General features: G+C 35.7%; 1 protein-coding gene across 27 annotated transcripts in view; it reads left to right on the top strand.

Moving 5' to 3' along the window:
• Nucleotides 1-27101, top strand: part of LOC127510571 (NACHT, LRR and PYD domains-containing protein 12-like) — a 180734-nt gene that overhangs the window by 64112 nt on the left and 89521 nt on the right. For 6 of the 27 annotated variants that reach the window (XM_051890192.1, XM_051890189.1, XM_051890186.1 and 3 more), the window contains 6 exons: nt 1949-3805; nt 13552-13725; nt 14536-14709; nt 24568-24741; nt 26745-26918; nt 27000-27046. The exons of 20 other annotated variants lie outside the window; for them this stretch is intronic. In XM_051890192.1, coding sequence (XP_051746152.1) covers nt 1949-3805; nt 13552-13725; nt 14536-14709; nt 24568-24741; nt 26745-26918; nt 27000-27046 — 2600 coding nt within the window. The remainder of the gene's footprint in view (nt 1-1948; nt 3806-13551; nt 13726-14535; nt 14710-24567; nt 24742-26744; nt 26919-26999; nt 27047-27101) is intronic. One more of the 27 variants, XM_051890176.1, reaches the window with a different exon arrangement.

Genomic DNA, 27101 nt, shown 5'->3' with positions numbered 1-27101 from the left:
TGAACTATAAATTAAGGACAGCTAGGAGGAAGGAGAGGGAGAAATTTAAAACTTACTGTTTGACTATGAACAAAAAAATTATAGGATTCTATGAAATATTTGACGAATATGGCTCCAGCCAAAAGATCTATCAATGTGATAGATGAGGGTGCAAAGGCAAATGAGTTGAACGATTTTTATTGTAGGTTTGAAGTAAGAGACTTTACACAGGAACAGGAAACTGCACTGGATGCTTTATCTGTATTGGATTCCTTTAAAATAACCATTGACCAGCATATGGTGGAGAGATTGTTTCCACATGTCTGTCCCAGTAAGGCTTCTGGGCCAGACGGCATCTCTGGGTGGTTATTGAAATCGTGCAGTGAAGAGCTGACAGAAGCCCCATTTACCAGAAGTCTTTAGACACACATACAGTTTCCTCAATTTGGAAGAGTTCTATTATTATCCCTGTCCCAAAAAAGGTTAGTTGTAAGGAGAATAATGACTATCGTCCAGTGGCACTTACTTCCATAGTAATGAAGTGCTTGGAGAAAATTATGATCAACTTTGTAAAAACAAAGATCAGCTGTCATTCAGACCCATTTCAATTTGCATATAGGAGCAATAGAAGTACAGATGATGCTGTTATAGCTATAACACATTTCATAAACAGGCATCTAGAGGATTCTAGCTCATATGCACGTCTTTTATTCGTAGATTTACAAATTTATTTAGATGTACGAAAAGTACATACTTTTGAGTGTGTAGCAAAAGAGTAGACAAGCTTTGGGACATACTATCACGTCATACAATTGCATCTTTGCTCTCTGTCGCATCCTGTCACCGTAAACTGGCCTGTCAATCATCTTACATCCTCCACCACATTTCATTTAGATAATTTCCTACCATATCAGAGAGAAATGCAGTAGCACGTTGATCTGCAGTCGTGGGTCTTTCATGTGGAGACTCTCCTCATATGCATAATGATGCATTTAAAAGTTAATGGCCAATCGGATCTTTATAAAAGTCAACATTGGCATTGCAGATGAAATATAACACGGATAACATTAAATAAATATTTTCCATCAGGTTAAACTGATTATTTGTCACTCAAACCTCTCACTGTCCGCCATGTTTTGTAGTTTTTTTTTTAACACTTTTTACTCGTGTTTGTAGTTCTGAACTGAATCCTCATCCAAAGCGCAATGGGTTGTGGGCAATATTAGTCTTTATAGTGTGCACGGATCCACACTTCCAAAATCTACCGGAAATAGTAGACCATCCGGGGACTTTTGGCATACTGTTTTCAACATACTATGCTTTGGGACACACTTATTTTAATCTCACATACTATTTAGGATGGATAGTATGGACATTGGGACGCAGGGCTGGTGTATTTTTTGATAATTCACTGACATGGAATATCCAGGTAGATAATCTCTGTAGTAAGTTACAACAACAGTTGCACTTTTTACGTCGTCTGAGAATTCATGGTGTTGATCAAAAGTTTGTGATCATTTTTTAATCGGGCAGTCTAATTTATTCCTGTGTCTATAAAGCTGTTAAACAGTGGCAGTATGGAGTTGTAATTTTTTTATTTATTTGTATATTCTTTTGTTGTTGTTATTCTGTTGCTATTGTTCGTTTTTATTGTTTTTTTATTGTTGATTAATATGTGTTAATTATGAGCCGACTGCAGCATGGGTGATGGCCCAAGACAAATTTCCCCAGGTGGGACAATAAAGTTTACCTTACCTTATCTGATTTACCAAAACACATCTTAATACCAGGTAGAAGCAGGGCCTAAAGTATTAACCTTACTCTTGCTTATCTAGGATAGATTCTGCATTTTAAAAAAGTTATTATTGTATCTGAGCTGGTTTTGAAAATTACACACATGGCTCTACCTAGATGATCTTGCTCTCATTCATCCTTTGTGTTGTTGTTCTCGTTTCTGCTTTGTGAATAGAGATGATCAGACTGGAGACCTGCAGCAGAATTCTCACCAACCAGTAAATAATGAACTAGACAAAGTCAAAGATCTACACAAAACCAGCATGAAGAACAAGTTTGAGAGTTTATTTGAGGGAATCAAACTTAAAGAGAATCAAACCCTCCTGAACAGGATCTACACACAGCTCTATATCATAGAGGGAGAGCGAGAAGGAGTGAATGAAGAACATGAGGTTTTACAAATGGAGAAAACACCCAGAATAAAGAATTCACATAACACTCAAATCTACTGCAATGATATTTTTAAAGCCTTATCTGAGCCAGGATGTGATGAGAAAGACAAAATAAAGGTTGTTCTTACTAAAGGCATCGCAGGAATTGGAAAAACCGTTTCTGTGCAGAAGTTTGTTTTGGACTGGGCCGAGGGAAAAGCAAATCAGGATGTAGATTTCATGTTTATGCTTCCATTTCGAGATCTCAACTTGATTCGAGATCATCAGTACAGTCTTCACAGACTTCTGCTGGACTTTCATCCTGAACTTAAAGATCTGGACTCAAAGATTTACGAGGAGTCTAAAGTTGTGTTCATCTTTGATGGTCTGGATGAAAGCAGAATGACATTGATGTTTAAAGACAGTGAGAAAGTTTCTGATGTGACTGAGACTTCATCAGTGAGTGTGTTGATGTCAAACCTCATGAAAGGAGAGCTGCTTCCCTCTGCTCTCATCTGGATCACCACCAGACCAGCAGCAGCCAATCAGATCCCCTCCAAATACATCAACCGTCTGACAGAAATTCAGGGATTCAGTGAGCCTCAGAAGGAGGAATATTTCAGGAAGAGAATCAGTGACGAGTATCAAGCCAGCAGAATCATCTCACACATTAAAAGAGCAAGAAGCCTCCACATCATGTGCCACATTCCCGTCTTCTGCTGGATCTCAGCCACTGTGCTTCAAAAGCTCTTGAAAGAAGATCTGAGTTCAGAAATCCCTCAAACTCTGACTGAAATGTACATCCACTTCCTCCTGATTCAGATTAACAAGAAGAATCAGAAGTATGAAGAGAGAGATCCTGAGAAACTCCCGCAGTCCAACAGAGAAGTGATTGTAAAACTTGCTGAACTGGCTTTCAAACAGCTGATAAAGGGCAATGTCATGTTCTATGAGGAAGACCTGAGAGAGAGTGGCATAGACATCACTGATGCCTCAGTGTATTCTGGGATTTGCACTGAGATCTTTAAGGAGGAATCTGCGATTCATCAGAGGAAAGTCTACTGCTTCATACATCTGAGTATTCAGGAGTTTCTCGCTGCATTCTATGTGTTTTACTGCCATCTGACAAAGAACATGGAGCCATTGCAGTTGTTTCTGAATGATAAACATGAGAAGTACAGCTCTACGAAAAACATGTCTGCATTACTATCATCAGCAGTCGATAAAACCCTTCAGACTGAAAATGGACACCTGGATCTTTTTCTGCGGTTCCTGCTGGGTGTCTCACTGGAGTCCAATCAGAAACTCTTACAGGATCTACTGACACACACAGAGACTAGCTCGGAGAGCATTAGAGAAACCACACTGTACATTAAAAAGGAAATCAAAGAAAGTCACGGTCTCTCAGCTGACAGATCCATCAGTCTGTTCCTCTGTCTGCTGGAAGTGAAGGATCTGACTCTGTACAGGGATATTCAGGAATTTGTGAAATCAGACAAACTATCAGAGAAGAAACTCACTCCTGCTCACTGCTCAGCAATAGCCTACATGCTTCAGATGTCAGAAGAGGTGCTGGATGAGTTTGATCTCATGAAATACAACACATCAAATGAGAATAGATGGAGACTGATACCAGCTGTGATGAACTGCAGAAAAGCTCTGTGAGTATTCATTAGTGGCATCACAAAATAAACATATTTGTATGTAGTTGAGATTCAAAATAATTAATCTATGGAACCATAACCCTATTTTTATTCATAGAACACAAATGTGGAAATAATTACATATTTTTTTTATGCGTATAAAAAAAGAAAGGATATAAACAGTTGAAGCCACACTAAACAATAGGCAGTAGAAGCACAGCAATGTGGAAACTGTTTATAATCTCAGTCAGAGTTCAAAGCACACAATTTATAAAACAAACAAAGTATTTCATAGTATAATGTTTCCCAACACTGTTCATGGAGGAACATCAGTGTCATTTGATTTTATAGCTGGGTTTCCATCCAAACGTGAAGCAAATCTTTTCAAAGTTAGCAAAAAAAGAAAAAAGACAAATGTGAATTAGGTCTGTTTCCATCAGGCTGTTTGAGCAGATGATGGTGCTATTGGTAACCTAGTAATCAACAGTAACCCATGTGCCTGACCCTATCCACAGCAAGCCCCGTGGGGTAAATGCATTACACACACGCATATATACGACGAGCGCCAGTACATCCAGAATTAATACATCATAACAGAATCAAATATGAAGTTTTCTGTTACAACACCAGCAGCGGAAACAGCCGATTACGATTAGTCATGTGGGTTCAATGTTTACTATGTCAGAATTTATTTAGTAAATGCGTTTCCATCTCCCATAATTCGCTCTTTTTCACACTAGTCAAAAAAACCTCAACTGAGCGTAAAAACTTTTTGTGAATTAAGGGATTTTTATTCGAAATGTGGCATTTCCATCACTCGTTTCTGATGCGATACTTCAAAATGCGCTTAAAAAAAGGATGATGGAAACAGCCAGTGATGAGGATGAAGAGTCTCCAGCTGTGCTTCATCACATACTTTCAGCTCACCTCCATATTCTGATTCTATCTCATGTGCTTTGGTTAGGGTTTTCAGACAGGTAATGCATCAGTCATAAACTGTTTTTAGAGAGCTTCTTGTCATACAGTGTATTAGCTTTGGCAGTGGTTTTTCAATCCTGGCCCTGGGGACACCTGCACTGTACATTTTGTATTTCTTTCTTATCTGACACAATCTGTTAAGTTCCCTAGCCTGAAGATCTAAATCAGGTGTTTTAAATAAGGAAGACATGTACAATGGGGCTTCTCAATTACAAGGCTGGACAATATTGAGGCTGCATCCTTCCTGTATCAGTCCTTCTGAAGATTGTAGGCTTGTGTTTTAGCTCAGGGGTGCAGAGTTTAGCTCAGGGGTGCTCAACCCTGTTCCTGGAGATTTACCTCCCTGCAAAGTTCAGCTCCAGCCCTGATTAAACACAGCTGAAGCAGCAAATTAAGATCTTCAGGAGCACTTGAAAATTACAGAGGTTGGATCTGAACTCTGCAGGTAGGTAGATCAGGCATGTGATCAGCTAGAGATAAAAAAGCAGGAAAATCTGGCCACACCCCCAAGCCATGTCCCCGGCACTTATTTATTTATTTTTATTTATTATTTTTTTTAAATACGTATTTTATTGCGTTAAAAGTTATACTGCATTTTATATTGTAATACATACTATTGTCCTGTAAAAATAGAAAACAGCATATAATAATCATAATAATTAATATATTATATAATATAAGTATTAATAGAATTGTTATTATTAAAGTACCTGCCAAAAGTTTGGAAACAATTAATAATGATTTTAAAATAAATCTCTTCTGCTCATTTATTTGATCAAAAATGCAGTTTAAAAAAATATTGTTACAAATAAAAAAAAAAAATTAAAAAAAAGTTTTCTTTTTTAATATATTATGAAATGTAATTTATTCCTGTGAGGCAAAGCAGAATTTTCAGCATCATCACTCCAGTCTTCAGTGTCACATGATCCTTCATAAATCATTACAATTTGATTATGCTCAAGAAACATTTCTGATTATTATCAATGTTGAAAAGTTGTACTGCTCCATTTTTTTTTTTTTTTTGCATTTATCAAATATATTAAATTTATTAAAGCATTTATTAAATAGAGATATTTTGTAACATTTTAAATGTCTTCACTCACTTTAATGTATGATAAATTAAAGTATTATTTTTTCTTTTTTTTTTTTAAATCTTACCATAAATGTTTGAATGGTATAATTTTTTCCACAAAAATTTTAAGCAGCAAAAACTGCTTTTTAACACTGATAATAATAAATAGTAAATGTTTCTTGAGCAGCAAATCAGCATTTCTGAAGGATCATGTGACACTGAAACTTCTCTTTGTAAACAACAAAAAAATTATAAGCGATTCTGATGATGAATGTTGCATTCCCAAATGCAAATTAAAGCGTCACAAATGTAGTAGCATTTACAGTGAATCAAAAATAAAAACACAGTGCTGTTACAGCAAACATGCAATTACACATGATATTAAATTCTCACCACCATTCATAAAAAGTTATAGGGCGAGTAACAGGTGTGTTTGATTAGGGTTGGAGCTAAGCTCTGCAGGAAAGTGGGGTCAGAGGGTCAGAGTTCCCAGTACTGCACTAAAATAGCTGCTTTTCCACTGTTGAGCTAGGGCTAACAACATGCAGGGTGGAGACAATAGCCTCGGACCTTGAGCTGCAAGGCCAAAAATCAAGCTGCGTTTCCACTGTCAGGCAAGTAGCCCTCAATGCTGCCCTAAAACCCGCCCTTTTCTGGACCACTGTTTACATCCAGCGCTTCTAGGTTCTACGTCAGAACAACGGCTCATTATTGGCCGGCTCCTGCATCAGCATCACACTCATGCGTTGTGCTGATCACGTGTTACAGCGTCGGCCAATACTGAGTTGGCGTTCTGACTTAGAACCTGGAAGCACTGGACGTAAACAGCGCAGCAGTAAGACAGGGGAGAGAAGATATTGTTGAATAGTCATTATTTTTGTTTTGTTTTTTCACACAAAAAGAATTCTTGTTACTTCATAACATTAAGGTTGAACCACTGTAGTCACGTTGACTATTTTAACTATGTTTTTACTACTTTTCTGGACCTTGTATGATGGTAATTACATTGTTTTCTACGGGAGATTAAAAGGATTTCATCAAAAATATCTTAATTTGTGTTCCAAAGATGAATGAAGGTCTTAGTGGTGTAGTAAGAGGGTGAGTAATTAATGACAGAAATTTTATTTTTGGGTGAACTAACCCTTTAAGGTCGCAAAATGAACATGACATTTGGTCTTTACTTAAAGATGTAAGACTCCAGCATTAATATTTGACCAATGATTTATGATAAAAAATGTTACAATAATAGTAATTTAATTTTTTTGTGTCAGGAGCAGGGCTTAATTTGTGCCAGAACAAGCCAGATCTGGCACCTCCGAATCCTGACTTGGCATACACCACTGAAAGATATTTTTTATGACCTGTGTACATATGTTCAGAAAAATTAAGTATAATGATGATAATGTTATCAATTACTTGCTCCATGTTAATAATCATGTTAAATGTATTTAAAAAAAATATATTAAGAAATGCTGCTACAAAGTGGTCCATGCCATGTTTTGGCAATGATCTATTAGATTTGACTGCTATTTGCATTTCCAACACATGACAAAAAAATAGTCTATAAAAACTTTGATGCACTTCTGTTATTTGTGAAGCGGTTTTCTAAAACTTATGCATGGCATAATTGGCTTCATTTAGCTGTTGAAATAATGTAAGTAATATTTTAAATGGGTCACGTAATACGCATCTTTAATGGTTTTCTGAAAAAACTGCATATTTTTGGATATTGCACAAGATGTGAACAAAATCTCCAAAATGAAACTTGTACACTCGCTTGAGGTGAATCATTTAGCCTATTATTCAACAAAAATCTTTTGTCTGTTAATATCTTATTAATATTAAAGAAACCACTAGAATTTCCTGGGAAGTGATGATTTTGTTCTTTTGAACATAATGAAAAGGGATGGAAATCAGGTTTAGTCGCGTATTGTTTTTGCTAAGCCTATTCTGATTTTCGGCATAAATTAAATTCACTATTTAGATGGGAACCTAGCGATGCAGGGATGCGTATGAATGTCAAGGGCTATGTTAGAAGAATTATGTGCCAAGGTCAGACCTTTTGTTGGGCCATGGTGTTTTACATGCACAAATGGTCACAACACATCATCAGTATGCGAATAAACCGTTTCCTTTCAGGATTTCTTATGCACATTCTCAAAATGTGCATCAAAATAATTGGATGGAACCCTGACTGAGATTGTGCATATATAGGCCATATATAGTAGAGGTTTAAGGGTGCACAGAAATGACAGTTCGGTACGTACCTCAGTTTTGAAGTCACGGTTCAGTACAGCAGGGTGAGAAAACTAAATATTTTCTTTTTTTTATTAAACAGTGGTTTACTGAACAAACGGTGTCTTTAGCCCTATTTGGACGGTATTTGTTTCTCCAGGGGACGCAAGGTATTTTCACCATTTACAGGGAGTAGTCTGTGATGTTATTGCTCTCTGAACCCAGAACGTCTGTGTTTTTCTCCTACCACTAGCATAAAAACCCCTGGCCGAATTACCTACTGTTTTTTGACAAACATCAAGGTCGTGTGGGAATTTAATTTCCGTCCGAATCCACATCTCTGTGTTTACAACAAGAGATCAATACAAAATTCACTGTTGAAATCCTTTTTGGCTACTGCAGAGCACCGTATGATAAATGTTGAGCTTCGCTGTAGTTTACACACATTTTAAAGATACATTTTTGCAGAAATTTTGTATTTACAAGAACAATATTCCATCACCGCTCCACAGCGGTAGGAAGATGTTCTTGTAAATTTGAACAAAAAGAAGAAAGAGAAATAAAGCACAAATGGGCATTTATTCTGGCAGCAACATGTGTGCAATTCAATTTTAAAATATGTAACGTTAGCCTATTATATACAGTTGCATTAAAATTATAAACCAAGCAGCTTCATGCTTACCTCAAGTAACCTACTGTAAATAAGAGGCTGCATTAACTTATTTCTGCTAAATTCCCCATTTTTAAAATGACATAATTTGAGATAAAATGCAAGACAAAACCATTTCAACTATATAGCGCGTTAATCTTCCTATTTTTAAACAGGAGATTCAAATAATCAAATAATAAATAGGATACAATTATTAAATATGATTTTATATAAGCATGTGCCGTTTTATTCACATCAGACAATCATCCTAACACGTGAGCGCTCCTCCACCGTGAATAAATCGCCATCCGAATGCACAAGTTTTATCACTGAGGTGCAATGCCAATATTATTATTATACAGACTTCCACATGATAAACAAATACCATCCGAATAGGGCTTTTGTCTTTAAATCCATTCAATTGTAATTAAAAATGTTAAGGATGTTCTCTGCTAATGCTGTAAACTATATAGGGAGCCCTTGCTTGCACATTACTATAATATTAAAGGTTGCAATTAACAACTTAGCCCAAACCATTAAATTCAGTTGCTATTCATTTTTAGATATAATCATCAACATTCAAATAATAATAATTTGAAAAAAAAAAATTTAAACATCTAAATTGCACATAGGGCAGTTTTTGTATTAACTTCTATATCTAATTATAAAATTATGTTTCTCCAATTCATTGTTGAAATTACGGGAAAAAATAATGCGCTAATATTTAACGCACTTGCCCCGCCCCCAGACCTATGTAGGTCATCTGATATTTCATATAGTTGATGAAGGTTGTTAAATAATTGCCTAATATAGTATTCAGTCTAGTGCTGCAAGGATATTGCACAGCACCAAGATAACTGACTTTCTCATCTGAGCTGTCAGTGATCTGTCACCGGTCGTCAATGTTAAAATATTTGAGAGGACCAGTCAAATCAAACTAGGCGGGCTTTATGTTCACGGCAGTTGCTGAGCGCGAATTCCAGCGCGACGCTTCGGTTAATGGTCATAAAGTGCGAGATATGATGTAAGTTGCTAAACTGCCCATTTCTTGATAACTGTTGCTTGAAATATTGAACGGCCAACAAAAATAATCAGGGATGCAAACTAATAAACTTCAGTCTTATGATTTTTTCCATTTTGAATAGTAGTTATAATTTACGTGATTCATGTAATAATTAGTAGCAGCATAACTGTCAATGTGAGGGGTCAGGCCGGGTTCACACCGCACGCGTCAGCAGAGCGTAAGCAGCGCGCATTTTTTTTTGGCGCCCATGTTAAAAGATGAAAGCATTCACACCGCACACAGAGGCTGTGCGGCAGCGCGTAGCAGGAGCAGAGCAGAAGCGGCAGTGCCGCAATCGTTTCGGCGCTGGGTCTATTTTTGCTGCACTGCTAACACTTAATTAAAGTGAAAGTACACCTTTGATGGACAAAATAAATATGATTTCACACAAAAAGTGTTCAGAATGCACAGAATAAGCATATCTAGTGTGTTTTAATAAGAATTGAAGTATGTCAGGAAAGAAAATTAATATTAAAAAATATTTATAGAAGATTTACTCATTTAAACTTGTTTTTAATTATTCAGTTTGGGTTAAAGTATGGTATACCTATTATAAAAAAACTTACTAAACTAGCCAGAAAATATGATATATAAACATTATTTTAGTTATTACACAGACAGCCATATAGGCTCTTGCATACCCAAATCAAACCCGAGTTTGCTGCCTTTTTTCGCTGAGTTTGCTGTGTTGTAAACATGTTCATGCGTCAGATGATGTAAAACACAAAGCTTACCTCATTTGTGTGCAGCAATGGATGACACAAGGCTTTTTATTTATTTTTATTTATTTTACGTTTATATGCGAGTGTTGTACACCTTGCATGTTAACAAACTTTCAAGACTATCAAGTTTATAAATGACCAACTTATAAAAACAAATTTATATCTGTCTTTGTAAAGAAATGTAGCTTGGAGGTGCTGCTGTGACGCTGTACAAACGCTTCCAGTGTGAATACTCGCGCGTCTCTGCAGCTGCAGTTCACGCTTCGCTGACGCGTGCAGTGTGAACCCGGCCTCAGGAAACAATAACAAAGCCGTTTTCATCATATATTAGGCATTTGATTAATAATAAATGCACATATTGTGAATTAAATAAATGAACTTAGCTTAAACCTAGCTTTCCTGGTAGCGTTCAGTAAATTAACTTCTCTAAGAAAATGATTCATAAAATATATAAACATCAATCACAGATGAAAATGAAAAGACTATCGGTCAAAGCTCAGCTTTAGGAGGGGAAAAGTCAAACCCCCAGTTTCACAGACAAGGCTTAAGCTAGTTCTAGACTAAAATGTATGTTTGAGCTGTTTTAACTGAAAGTAACTTGTACTGAAATATCTTAAAATATGTCAGTGCCATTGTTTTGTCTCAAGATGCACATCCATAATGTTTTTTTCTAGGGTACGTTAATAAAAGCTACTTAAATGCACTAATTGAACTAAGGCCTAATCCTGGCTTAGGCTAAGCCCTGTCTGTGAAACCAGGCCACTGATAATTTAGACTGAGGGTGGAAAAGAAAGTGATGATGGAGATGAGAAGGAGAGATTTTAAAGCTATTGTCTATTTTTTTTGGCCTTCAAATGTCTTAAAATGCATATATGTAGATAAGAGAAATCTAAAATTTAAGAAGTTAATGTTGTGTTATTTTAGACACAATACTTCAGTCCTGAATGAATCAACTGTTTAAATGAATAGAATGAATTACACATTTACCACCACCTACTGGCAGTTTTAGTTTCTTATTTAGAGTATAATTTCATTTTTAAAAATATCATATTTCCATATTAATAGAAAAATAAATAAAGATATAGTTCACCCAAAAAAAATGAACATTCAGTCATCAAAAGTTTGTGTAATAAATTCTATATTGAATCAAAATATTTTTTTCTGAATCTACTTTTTGTAATGTTTATTTGATGCTTTACACAATAATGACTTCAAATTATCTTTAGGGGATAATTTCTCAGTCAAATTTGATGTGTGATTAATTAGATTAATAAATCGCCACATCATGTCATTAATTAGATAAAAAAAAATTAATCACTTGACAGCTCTAGTTGAACTATGGTCATTTACACAGTGGCAGTCATAACTTGTTTTCATGACAGATTTATTTTAAAATATATAAAATAATTAAGACATCACTAACAGGTTAAGTAAAATATAATTAATATATAGGCTAATACAGTGCATATGTTTAGTGAAAGAGTTGTGGACACTGAATGGCATTTCTGAGGTAAATGTAATACTACGAGACATTGTTTACAAGCTGTTTTATAGATGTCTTTCCATGGTTGAAACACTGATTGAGCGATTACATGAGATATGTTTCAGTAAGTTGTACTGTATCTTTCAACATACCTTCAGATGTTCATTCTGTAAATATAGTGATTGCATTCACTCGCGCTCCACGCTGCCATTTGAACTGAGGCGTCTATATAGCAATGTTACGCCACATCAAAAAGCATCAAAACGGCATTTATTGTTTGAGTGGTATGATAAAAATCAACAGAATTTGAAAGATAACACTTTGTTTCTTATCGAAAGTAAAAAAACAGCTTATTGCGATTATTGGTGGTTAATGCTGGTTAAAAGACTACAATGCATTACCGCGCACACCCCCTTCTGGACTGGAGTGTGGATCACCTGTGACTGACTGTGTTCCATCAAACAGTCCGTACCGTACAGTTTTGGATGTACCGACATGTACCGTTTCACCCCTAATATATAGGCTATGTTCTGTTACCTTTCCCTACCCCACTAACTTGCCAGATCTGTCCCTTCCCGTTGTTCCGGGATCTCAGAATTCACAAATTAAACAGAAGTGAACATCAATCATGCTGAATCAAAGAAAACACACATACATACTTTTCCAGTTGCTTGCTTCCATTTATTTGTAATCACAGGAATGCACAAATCAGATCCATTAAAGATTTTAAGTCCAAAGGTTTACACACATTTTGAAAAACTGTTGATAAAATATCAAATGTTTAAGTAACATTACTTTATAACAAATGAGCATTTTTTATTACTTTTTTCACAAAATTATGCAATATGAGGAGGTTTGAGTGATCCCATGTCTCACTGTACCGCTATCCATTCAGGCAGAGCAACAGTGGGAGCTCATGGACAGAGAATAGGAGTTATGAGTTATGTAAGTTAACCACAGTATATGTCATTTATGACATATGCGGATGCATTAGTCCAGTATCAAGAAGAGGGGCTTTCGCACCAGAGGAACCTTTTCATAGTTCCTGTAACTAATGTTGGAATTACCCGCTTTTTGGCATATTTGCACCTCATGAACTGGGAACGATTAGTTCTAGGAATGCCGTCTGAGGGATCTAAATTGGTTCCGACTTCAAAGTAGGGTCTAACACTGTGCAATAGGAACAACCAGCGATGTAAGTGTACATTGATTGGCCAAATGTATGCGAAACATTGGCAAGTGTGTGCTATATAAATAAACTTGCATTGCCTTGCCTTGGAAATGCAGCTAATGAGACCAGTAAGGGTTCATGGCTGTCATAAATGTTTCCACCCCCATGGTCACTGCATGGAAATACTATTAAAATTAATTGTGGAAATGTGCAAATGTGGAAATGTGCAAAGAATTGTAAGTTATTGAAGGATAAACTTTGTGGATGCAGCCTTTTTAGAACCAGGACTGAAAGCTTTGTGATCATTAAAATACATTGTCATGTACAGAATATTAAAAACATGATTTTAATATTCATCTCCTGCTCATTTCACTGTTATCCTCTGTTATAGACTTGGTGGATGTGGTCTCTCTGATCGGTGCTGTGAAAGTTTGTCTTCAGCTCTACAATCATCAAATACATATTTGAGAGAGCTGAACCTGAGTAGCAATGACATCCGAGATTCAGGAGTGAAGCTGCTCTCGGACGGACTTTCGAGTTCACACTGTCAACTGAACATACTGAGGTTTGACCTTCACATTTACTATTAGACGTGCACAATCTATGAGCAATCAATGCATTACTGGCTGATTATTGTGTCAATAATAGTTTTTGCTGTATTTTAACTGTTCATGTGTATTTGAATGCTGACTACTTACAAACTAAAAAGATAGTATGTTTAACTTATCATGTTGTAGCAAGTCTATTTGGTGTAGAAAACACTGTCCCTTTAAGAAACAAAGTTGTGCTGGTGAGAGATTGAAAAGCTCAAAGAAAATGAAAAAAGGAAGGAGAGAAAATGTAAGGGAAAGGAAAAGGTTTTTGGCATGCATGTGTAAACTCTGAAAGGGAGAAAATGAATGTGAAGAAAGAAACCAGTAAAGTGCCTAATGTCTCTATGAATGGAATCTGGGACAGATTTTGTTTATTTGTCAAGGATTTCAGCAGCCTGTAGACTCAGAAGCTATGAATATTAACAAACTGGTTTAGACTAATTGTTTGATTTTGAATCCTGTGGTTTCACTACTGCTTTAATTACTGATTATTTTTCCCCTTTTTCCACAATCTTTGCTGCATCGTCTGCCCATTAATTTTTCATCCTTTTGATATTTCCACGTTTGTTGCTCTCTTGGTGCTATTTAATTACACTTTAATTAGTTTTGCTTAATTAATTCAGTTATAAATTAAATGTATCTTATGAATGATTCCAAAATATAATTAGTGGCTTATTGATAGTATAAGATTTATTTAACAAGGAAGGTATGTAAATGGTAAATGGCAGTCAGATGTCAATTAATTCTGACATTTTAATTACTGAATCCTTTATTTTTTTCAGACTGGCAGGTTGTCAATTGACTAGTCAGTGCTGTGAAAGTTTGTCTTTAGCTCTACAATCATCAAACTCCCCTCTGATAGAGTTGGACCTGAGTAACAATGACCTGCGGGATTCCGGAGTGAAGCTCCTCTCTACTGGGCTGATGAGTTCATACTGTCAACTGAACATACTGAGGTGTGACTTTGACATATTCACTATATAATCAAATATGTGTATGCGTAAGTGTTTTGTAGAGATCAGATTTTATGTCCGATCCGCATTGTCTGATAACTGTGACCAAATGACTATTTAAAAATATTTTTTTATTAGTGTCATTTTGTAATAAATAAAAATTTGTGAGATGAGTACAAAACCCTGACTAAGCAAGTAGCTGGAAGAGAAGGCAGTGGAACCAGATTGGGTATAGGACTCGCAGCATGGTAGGCAGGAAGAGGTAGATTTGAGGAAGGATTGAGAGTAGGAGATCCTCTGGACTGGAGGGATGCTGGCAGTGGACCAAAGCCTACCGCAGTGGTTCCATAACCTGTCCTGGAATATCACCAGCCTTGCACATTTTGTATGTCTCCCTCATCTATCACACCTTATTCAGTTCATGAGCTCATTAGTAGAGACTGCACAACCTGAAATGGTTGTGTCAGATATAGGAAGACAGATATGACAAACAAAACAAAACTGGGCTGATCAGACCAGAGCTGTGTATGAAGACGAAGAGACGCTAGGAGTAGAATGATGCTGGGGAATGAGGAAGATCACATGGATGATAAAAGGTAAGTCCTTAGGTTGGTAATGTAGAAACACTAACAAGTCCAGACATGTAGATTGATTGATTATCACGCTGATGAGTGACAGGTGTGTGTGATCAGAATTCTGGCAACGGTGAACGAATAGTGTTGTGTGATGCTGATGAGAAAGAGGAGCCTGGTGTAGCTGTGACAGTACATCTTTTGTCCTGGTTGGTAAGTAGGTGTTTCTGCTCTTCTGGTGTCAACCTGGCTCTTCTAGACCTCCAGACTTGGGAGATGAACTGAAGACCAATGTTGTGGAGGATATGATGGAATAAGGCCTCTGTGGTCTCCAAAGCTGTGATGAGGCACTTCAGTGGCACCAGACGACAGGCCTTTGGGAAGTGATCCAGTACAACCAAGACACAGTTGAAGGTCTCTGATGCCAGCAGATCTGTGATGAAATCCACTCCTAGGTGTGACCAGGGTCGACATAGAACAGGGAGTGGAAGAAGCTTGTCAGGAAGGTGCCACAAGGGTCTTCGATATGGCACAGGGGGAACATCCATTAGATGACAATAGAAAGATGATGGCACATACTGGCGGAACAGGTTTAGTGGAATTGTCCAGGGTCTACTAGATCGGGCTGATGATCAATCCAGGTGGCAAGATTGTGGATTGTGGACCTGGTGCATGAATATGGGAGAGGGCATCTTGGACCCTTGGACCCTGGACGGTATGTAGAAATTGAATTGGGTGAAATACAAGGCCCACCGGGCCTGGTGAGGGTTTAACGCCAAGCTTCTCTCAGGTACTTCAAATTCTGGTGATCATAATGACAATGAAAGTAGTATGGGAACCCTCGAGCCAGTTGCACCACTCTTCTAGTGGCAGCTGGCTTGCCAAAAGCTCCCGGATGCCCATATCATCATCTTGCTCTTCTTGGGTTAGAAGGCACATGGGTCAAAACTGGCTGAATTCCCGTTGCTTCCATGCGACTTCCACAATAAAAGTTAACTCTGGATCGGGATGCAGAAGGACTATAGCTGTAGTAAAGACATTCTTCAATTGAAAGGCGGTACTAGCTTAGTTGTTCCAGGACAGAGACTTTTAACAGGGAGGTAAGATGCACTGCAATGATGCTCTAGTTGTGAATAAAGTGGTGGTATACATTTGCAAATCAAAGAAAACTATGGAGATCTTGGACTGAAGAAGTTTGAAGCCAAGACAGAACAGCTTGTACGTCAGCTGAGAAAGTATGAGGAGGGTTGGTGGAACTCACATTTCTTGTGCTTCAGGTAGAGGTGGTGTTCATGCAGCCTTTCCATGGTGAGGGTGACATGGTGATCAGTCAGGTTCCAGGAGTAAATCACGATATTGTTAATATAAACAATGATGAAGGAGGTACTCCCAGAACGCTTTGTTCCTGAAGCTCTGGAAGATTAAAAAGGCGTTCACCTGCCCATAGGACATTACCTGATATTCACCTGGCAAAATATCAATGGGACAGTCCCATGGTCTATGTGAAGGAAGTTGGGATGCCTTCTGGGAACTGAAGACATCCTGATATTGGTGGTACTTGACTGGGACATCAACCTGGCTCTCAGAGTGGGGGCTTTCGATGATCATAGCTAGGGGTGTAAATCAGACAGTTCATCACTGTCGCTCCCTCCAGTAACACACAAGCAAGAGTTCTTTCACACTGACTGATGGTTTATTCAGAACTTCAATTCCTCATTCACCATTAACAAGGATGACAGATATAATGATGTCAGACAACACCAGACGTAAGAACTGAAAACAAATAAAGAAATTATGGTAACACTTTACATTAAGGTTCCCTTTGTAAAGGGTTTATAAAGGTGTTTGTTAATGAGTAATAAGTCATTTACAAATGCATTATAAATCATTAATAATGCAGTTATAAATGCATGAATAAAAAGGGCGACTTTAATGCAATACCTGCCAAATAGTGAGCCGTTTTTAACTAACATGTTATAAATGCTTAATAAATGTATTTATTAACACTTATTTACCTCAAAACCAGATTCCTGGTTTATTTCATGATGCAGCAAAAATTGACTATAATAATTAGACTGAAGGGTGTTGTATTTGTGCTTTTCTTATTAATATCTCATGACTGCCACTTTTCTTACTATGTTGCTTACCAGAAGTTTCTGTCTTACCCATGATACTCTCCAAAAAGGTCATGATGCCTATCCACAGCAGTGTATAAAAACTGATTTCTTGTTTTTTAAAGATGAAATTCCAACTTTATTTTGAAAATAAAACAAAAGATAATAACCATAACTTGATTAGATATTAATAATGAAAAATGTAATTCCAGTATTAGTTACCTGTAAACCTTAATGTAGGGTGGACACTTGTGAACCATTTATTCATGAGTTATAAACATTAATAACCTGTGAAAGTGAACTTTAATGTAAAGTGGAAACCTGTGAACCATTTATTAATGAGTTATAAACATTAATAACCTGTGAAAGTGAACCTTAATGTAAAGTGGAAACCTGTGAACCATTTATTAATGAGTTATAAACATTAATAACCTGTGAAAGTGAACCTTAATGTAAAGTGAACACATGTGGACCATTTATTATTTATGAATTATAAACATTAATAACCTGTGAAAGCGAACCTTAAATGTAAAGTGGAAACCTGTGAACCATTTATTAATGAGTTATAAACATTAATAACCTGTGAAAGTGAACCTTAATGTAAAGTGGAAACCTGTGAACCATTTATTAATAAGTTTCAAAAATTAATAACCTGTGAAAGTGAATCTTAATGTAAAGTGAACACATGTGAATCATGCATTTATTAATTATTAATGTACACACAGAAGATAGTATTTTTTTCTGATGAAATATTTTATTTTTGATGCATGTATTAGTAAACAACTTTAAACTTGAAACAAAAAAGTTTAAACTTTTCTTTTACAGCACAAAATTACAGAGCATGACTTCTCATGAAAAGTAGCTTATGCAAGTAAACTCAAATTAAAACATTCAGAGAAGCAATCAAGTATTCCAAAAAAGATAATAAGCATCACATCTATAAGCCAAACATATTTTATACAAGCTGAATAAAGGCACCTAAATATGTATTATTTTATTTAACAGTTGTGTAAATCATTAAATCAATGACCAAATGCACCGTTAACAGAACATTAGCATATTTGATGATGATATCATGATAAAGGCCACCATAACTTGAGGATATTTGGCTTTGGCCATCCGCACTTGCAGTAACGTACCTGCGCGGGAGCGCCGGAGCGGTTATAACACAGCGATTACACAAATAACATAAACACTAGAAAAACATAGTCTGCGATTTCACATCAGTTAGCTTACCCATCAAATCAGTAGACACAAATTTTCACTTCAAAGCATGTTGGAACAGTACTGCGTGACTTCTTCTCATGAAAGTGGCAAGGCTTTATTGGATGCTCACTAACGCCAACTCCTGTCACGCCAGAATTAACACGCATAGTGATGAGAACCTGAAAGAGTATAATAAAGTATATAGCCTACTACTACAACTACTACTACTTATTATTATTATTAGAAGAAGAAGAAGAAGAAGACATTGCTTATTATACATTATTGTCACATTTGGTTGTAAAGAGCAGTGAGAAAGCAGGAATTAGATGCAGCATTTTTTTATTATGAAGATAACAACTAAAAAATGTAGGAGAACAAACTATAGTAAGCTATAGTAATAGAAAACTAGACGTGACAATAATATATTAGGCTATACTTTATATACTCTTTCAGGTCACATCACTCTTTCAGGGTTACATCACTAAGCATGCGTGTTCTGGCGTGTGACAGGAGTTGGCGCTAGTGAGCATCCAATAAAGCCTTGCCACTTTCATGAGAAGAAGTGGCGCAGTTACCAGTATTGTTCCGGCATGCTCTGAAGTGAAATTTTGTGTTTTACGTTACTGATTTGATGGGTAAGCTAACTGAATTGACATTGCAGACTATGTTTAAGTGTTTATATTATAATCGCTGTGTTAGTTTGTATATTATATGTGTAATCGCTGTGTTAGTTTGTAGTTATATTAAACAAATAACCGTTCCGGCGCTCCCGGTTCTGTCGTGCGCAGGTACTGTATGAATGGCCAAATACTAAAGTTACAGTATCATTTATCATGATATCAAGAATAATTATGAATTGCTTATTAATATTTCAACAATAAAATTTGTCACCAGGAAAAAAAAAAAAAAAGATCTTCTGTGTGTGCTTTAATAAATACATGATTCACGTGTTCACTTTTTACATTAAGGTTCACTTTCACAGGTTATTAATGTGTATAACTCATTAATAAATGGTTCACATGTGTTCACTTTACATTAAGGTTCACTTTCACAGGTTATTAATGTTCATAACTCATTAATAAATGGTTCACATGTGTTCACTTTACATTAAGGTTCACTTTCACAGGTTATTAATGTTTATAACTCATTAATAAATGGTTCAGAGGTTTCCACTTTACATTAAGGTTCACTTTCACAGGTTATTAATGTTTATAACTCATTAATAAATGGTTCACAGGTTTTCACTTTACATTAAGGTTCACTTTCACAGGTTATTAATGTTTATAACTCATTAATAAATGGTTCAGAGGTTTCCACTTTACATTAAGGTTCACTTTCACAGGTTATTAATGTTTATAACTCATTAATAAATGGTTGACAGGTTTCCACTTTACATTAAGGTTCACTTTCACAGGTTATTAATGTTCATAACTCATGAATAAATGGTTCACAAGTGTCCACCCTACATTAAGGTTCACAGGTAACTAATACTGGAATTACATTTTTCATTATTAATATCTAATCAAGTTATGGTTATTATCTTTTGTTTTATTTTCAAAATAAAGTTGGAATTTCATTTTTTGGAGAGTATCATGGGTAAGACAGAAACTTCTGGTAAGCAACATAGTAAGAAAAGTGGCAGTCATGAGATATTAATAAGAAAAGCACAAATACAACACCCTTCAGTCTAATTATGATAGTCAATTTTTGCTGCATCATGAAATAAACCAGGAATCTGGTTTTGAGTTAAATAAGTGTTAATAAATACATTTATTAAGCATTTATAACATGTGAGTTAAAAACGGCTCACTATTTGGCAGGTATTGCATTAAAGTCGCCCTTTTTATTCATGCAGTTATAACTGCATTATTAATGATTTATAATGCATTTGTAAATGACTTATTACTCATTAACAAACACCTTTATAAACCCTTTACAAAGGGAACCTTAATGTAAAGTGTTACCGAAATTATAAACAATCATCTTGTTCCTTATATAACTCGACTTTAGCTGCTGTACTAACAAACACAAGTATTACTACTATAAATACCATCATCTCAACTGCTAAACTGCTATTACTCAAATTAATTAACACAACACAAAAGCAACACACATTACATAAAAATACAATCACATTTAGAGTAAAGTAATCTAACAGCAACAAACATTAAACACATCTGTATAATGGACTCGATCATTATTGCAACATACTTCACTCACACTCACAATAGAAACAAACATACCTCATTAACTGCTCACAGAAGAGAGGATTCAAAGAAACATCAACGACTCTTAAATTTGTGTTTCATATTCCTTTAGCATTGTCTATTGTGTGTGACTGTGCGTCTGTTTATGGCTCTCGGTAAAACACTTCCGCCTTAGTTCTGCTTAACCAACGGTATCTTATGACCGTATTTAGACATCCGTTACAATCCTGATACGATACAACATCGATTCTCATTGCCAGCGATACGTTATTTGCCGATACCTCAAACAATTCTGCGAAGCGATTACCATAAGATTCAATTCAGGTGTATATCAATCAATCTCTCAATATTATATTATGTGCCTATTTTAACAAGTTACATTTTATTACCTCATGCCAAAATATATAACAAACATTTATTTGAGGATTTCTCATCCTGCACCCAGATTTGGACATCCACAAATAAAAAATTCAAGTCGCACAGGAGATCAGTAGTCTGATGACAACTTAGGACATGACAACAGTCAAAGTATTTTAGGCTTCTGTGCTAAAAACGTGCAATGTCAAAAATCTACCGAAAAACAAGTAAATACTTTTACATATACTATAAAATTAACATTTCTTTAAAATGTATAGCACAACTTTTCAATGAGGCAACAACAATTGATAGATAGGACAGAACAAGATAGTTGGTGAACAAGTAGGGGTGTAAGAAAATATCAATACACATGAATATCGTGATATTATGTTTGGCAATACGGTATGGTTTCTCAAAAACACTGTATCGATATTTATTTATTTGTGTGTTTGTTTGTTTACATCCAAGATTGATGGCTTTGTGTTCAGTTTAAACCCAGCCGCTAGATGGTAGTGTTATCTCAGAACGTAAACTGTGATGCAGACATGCACAAGGGTGCATCGTTAGCATTAGCAAACTCAGGTTTTCAGGTTCACTCTGCTAAATGTTTGAACACACAATGGCCCTCATTTATGGAATGAACGTACAACAGAAAATTGGGATGTGAGCGGTGACTACGATCAAATCTCACTTCAGGTCTCAGCTCGTGTACGCACATTTTTGAGTCAGCGGGAACTTGCGTGCAGCATAGTAAATCTGGTGGAGAATTGTTATGAGAAAATTTAGATTATATTCCTGACCGACAAACACTCACTAACCGATCATTAACCATTAAACGACACGATTAAAAAGTCAAATTAAAATTACATAAGAATAGATGAGTGTCTTAAAACACCACAAATGTTTTTTTTTTTCTTTCTTTCCAGTGATTTCGTTTTGTATGCACAAATGGCTACATCAATTAACATTAGGATTCACACATCATGCACCTGCAAGAATAATAGGCTATACAAGGAATAAAATAATAGGCTAGGACTACATGAAATATTTTTCTCTGAAATAAATTAACAGATTAACAAAAGAGAAAAACTGTGCATAAAGTAGGGCTAGTACAGGCTACACCCATTTTCTTTATTTTATTGAGATACATATTTTTTTTTAAATCCAACTGATTGCACGGGCTCCTCACTCACACACACAAATGCTACAAATCAGTTCTAGCGTTGCTAACTTTACATTTCAGCCATTTATCAGCAAACTAAAATGCAGACAAAGTTAACACTCCTCAGTTTAAATGGTCCACTATACTGTACCAGTCAACGTGCGCAACACCCAACCAAACACATTTCTGCGCATGTGAAGGGTGAAGTTTTACGTGGATATTGAAGCAAAAGTGAAATACAAAGCCTTTGTTTATAATGAACAGAAGTTCAGCAACCAATAAATGTTACATCGCAAATATGTAAACGTTTGGATTCCTCCCGATTGAGAGAAGTAGGCTATGTGAGCCCAATTCAGTTTTGCTTTTTATAAATTCATTTCTGCTTTATAATGGATGCCACTATAGCCTAATTTGTGTTTCAATTTATAATTTAATATATAATTTTATAGCTAGGCCTACTTATTTTTCATTCTTGCTCTGTTCTGAATAAAATAAATGTAAAGGATTTTCTGTGGAGTGAGGAGGGGTACTAAAATCGTTTTATTTACCAGTATTTTTATTTAAATTAATTTTATTGTTTGCAATTACAAGGTTTAGGGGTGTTTTTAGAGTAAGATAAATGTCTTTTAATGTGATTACTTTCTCTTCATGGCCAGGTTACGTTTCTCTGTGTCGTAAACTATAGGGCGAGGCTTCTAAAATTTGGGATGTGATATTAAAATGACAACTGTTTTCAGCCAACACATTTATCAACATACGATCAATCGTACGATAGGATTGCCAGCATACAAATGTTTGATAAATCACACGTGAGCCCAGTCGTAAGATGATTTCTGCGCTCGGAACTGTGCTCATTTCTACGTTAGATTGATAAATGAATCCCAATGCATTTCTCTTTTTTTACAATGGGGCAATTTTGTTGCACAAAAGCTTACACACAGCATAAGCCTGATTTGCAAAAAAAAGACAATAATAAAATCTAAACAAATACAAGTAGTGGCACAAATAAATGCAATAGAATAAATATACAAATGAAATAAATTGTGTTTTTTGTTCAGGTAGGTCTAACAGTAGTATTCAATAAAGGAATACTGTCCCTCAAGTGACAATTCCTTGCATGCAGCTCGCTTGTAGTGCAGACACGATGTGGTGATGTCAAGCCATTTTGAGAGAGTCACGCTGTTTGTGAAATCACTTCTCACAGTTTTTTGTGAGTTTAGTGACTGATTTGTCAGAAGTTATTTAAAGACGTATGAATGCACCTCAGCTACAACATTATAATTATTTTACCAGCGCCGAACAGAGATTGAGACGGCTGCGCCGCAAGCATGCCATGCCATACCATACAATACCATACCTCTTATGGCAGGTGCACTTTTTTGTTCTTCTTTTTTTTTGCATCATCAGCATGAGATTGTTTTCTGAAATTAGCATATTTGAGAGATTGCGATCAAGTCATTAGAAGCGATTATCGGCTGATAGCAATGAAAAATAGCCCAAGCTTTACTCAACCGCAAGTGTATATGCCTTTCTTATTTCTGATGAACATAATCTGAGAAATATTAATAAATATCCTGACGCATCCGAACTTTATAATGGCAGTGATAAGGATCAATGAGTATGAGCTGAAGAATGTGCTTTCATCCACATCCATCCATCATAAACATGTGCTCCACACGGCTCCGGGGGGTTAATAAAGGCCTTCTGAAGCGAAGCGATGCGTTTGTTTAAAAAAATATCCATATTTAAAAAGTTTTGAAGTAAAATACCTAGCTTCCGCCAGACCGCCTTCCATATTGAAGTTACGAAGAAAGTGTAAACTGGTGTAAGCTTTGAGAGTTTTACACTTTCTTCGTATGTTGAATACGGTAAGCGGTCTGGCGGAAGCTAGATATTGGGCTAATTTTCATTTCAAAGTGAACTAATCCTTTGAAACCACCATTGTAAAAATGACATGTAACAGGATGGTCAAATGTTATACAATGTGAAATTTGAAATATTTAGTCAGGATATACTGGTCTGAGGTTGACCAGCGTGTTTTTATGATATACATACATTTTCTCACAAAATATACAGCATATTTAATTGTGTGAACAGGGATCGTTTTGACAATGTTGATGTCCGTATGCGAAAAATGCAAAATAATTTTTTTTTTATTGTATTTAGTACATTATTGTAAACGTATCTTATATCTCATCTTTATGACACTGGTGTTGATTTGTTCCTGCTTTATTTTTGTTTAGATTGGCCAACTGTAATCTCACTGGTCAGTGTTGTGAAAGTTTGTCTTCAGTTCTACAATTATTACGCTCTCCTCTGAGAAAACTGGATCTGAGTAACAATTCCCTGATGGATTCAGGAGTGAAGCTGCTGTCTTCTGGACTAAAGAGTTCACACTGTCACCTGAACATACTCAGGTAATTAAGAATGCAAATTAATATTAACTCTGATCAAATTAAATATGTAACTTGATGCTCTTGATTTCTTGGGAGCTTGTAATATGACATTAGAACCCAGTTGCTGTATTTACTCTAGTCTTTCACTGAAAATTTCTGGTCTTGGTTTTTAATGAATTGTCGGATTTTTACTCTGGGATACTCTGACACAGTACACAATGAATGAAGAGCAATAATTCCCCCATAATGTCTTTACACACAAAATGAGAACTTAAACAACTGAATGTATTGTGTGTATTGTGTGTGATGGAGACATAAAAGCAGAATACAGCGAATTTGAATAGTGATGCCAATCAGAAGATAATTAGAGATTAGCCCTCAGAGACCCATCGTAGAAGAATGGCAATCTTTGTATTAAAGTCCCCCTGTGGTGAAAATCAAGTTTTTAATGTTGTTTATGTGTCTATATGGTGTTTTTAATATGATTGAAGACAAACCATGTGCAAATTCATAAGTCAATACCATTGCTGTCTCTAGAGCAGGGGTTCCCAATCCTGCTCCTGGCGATCAACTGTCCTGCAAAGTTACGTTCCGACCCTAATCAAACACACCTGAAACAACTAATTAAGGTCTTCAGGCTCACTTGAAAATTAAAGGCAAGTGTGTTTGATTAGAGTTGAGCATAACTTTGCAGGACAGTCGATCGCCAGGAGCAGGATTGGGCACCCCTGCTCTAGAGACTATATCCCGGTATATTTTTCTGTTGATATGAAAAAAATCAGGTAGATTTGGCAGTAGAGCAGGTGTATGATGCATATAACAATGTTAGGATGAACTACATGCCTTTCTCTACTGACGTTAAGAAGTTCAAAGCATTTCTAAGGATAATGATTGTTAGAAGACAGCTGTCTGACTCGCGAATGGGAACATGGTTTGTGTAACATCAGCAACACATTATTAGCTGTTTGATAATGTAGTCAAGCAAAAGGCTAATCATATTAATTATCGTTATGTGTCTGGCGTTATAAAAAGCAATACCATTGTGCAGAGTTTACCTCAGTAAGTTCACCAAATGGATCTCTTGAGCTCATGCGAGTGAGTGGAGGCGGGGCTAATTAGCATATTCATAAATCCACGTATAATAATTGAGGCAAGGGTGTACAGTTACATGCAAGCTATTTTAAGGCATGAAGAATTTTTTTTTAAATGTAATTTTGGTGATCAAAAATGAGTTTTAAGGGATAAAATTATTGACTACAGGGGGACTTTAAGGCCATTAAATAATACCTTTTTTTCAAAAACAGTAGTTGACCTTCTGAAATATTTCAAAACAATAGTTTTGGGGAGAAAGAAATAACACATTAACTTCCACATCTTGCTAAATTAACACCAAAAGGTGCCAAATAGCTGATAAAATACAAAACACTTTAGAAACAAATTAACAAACAAATGAAACAAATGATAAACAAATTTATATTCAATGTGACTTACAAATAAGGAATACATTAACTGATTCATTTTAAAATAGAATGTAATAAGTATTTGACATCTTAAATTTTTTCTTTGAACATTTAAAAGTACTTACATGCCCTGAAATTAAAATAATAATACTTTTTGTATTGATAAAGATTTTAATTTTATAATATTCTTAATAATAATGCTTTTAAATATTTAATTATTTTGATTATATCAACCACTGCAAAAATAATTTTCAGAATGTAAGTGACAAAATGAGAAATACATTATTTTGTTCAAAAAGTATTCAGCTGATATTTTGCATAAATATGTTCTGATATGATTGTTTTAAATTTTGTTTTTAAATGGTTTTTAAATAGTTTATATATTGTTTCATATACAGTTATTGTGAATTGACATTTACTTAGTGTATTCACTATTATTTAATACATTAAAAGTTTTTTTGGAATTTTCCCTCTGCAACTAAATTAACCAAACAGGTCACTGTGATAGTGATGCCTGATTGATGTCAAACTAATAGCATGTGGACTATTGCTGTGTGTTTGTAGATTATCTGGATGTATGGTGACAGAGGAAGGATGTGGTTATGTGTCTTCAGCTTTGAGTTCAAACCCCTCACACCTGAGAGAGCTGGATCTAAGCTACAATCACCCAGGGAATTTGGGAATCAAGCTGCTTTCTGATACAATGAACAATCCAAACTGTACATTAGGCAAACTCAAGTATGTATGTTTGTGTTTGTGTGTGTCTGTGTGTTTACCGATTGCATCAGTGTGCAGAATGTGACACTGTGTGTTTTATAGTGTGGATCATGGAGGAGAATTCAGGATTACAGCAGGACTACACAAATGTATGTCTACAAATACAACACACAAACATACCTTTAGTGACTGTTGTTGTTATGT

This window comes from Ctenopharyngodon idella, chromosome 4, assembly GCF_019924925.1.
Source record: "Ctenopharyngodon idella isolate HZGC_01 chromosome 4, HZGC01, whole genome shotgun sequence".
Taxonomy (NCBI): Eukaryota; Metazoa; Chordata; class Actinopteri; order Cypriniformes; family Xenocyprididae; genus Ctenopharyngodon; species Ctenopharyngodon idella.
Note: the sequence above shows the minus strand (reverse complement) of the source record. Positions and strands in the feature narration are given on the sequence as shown.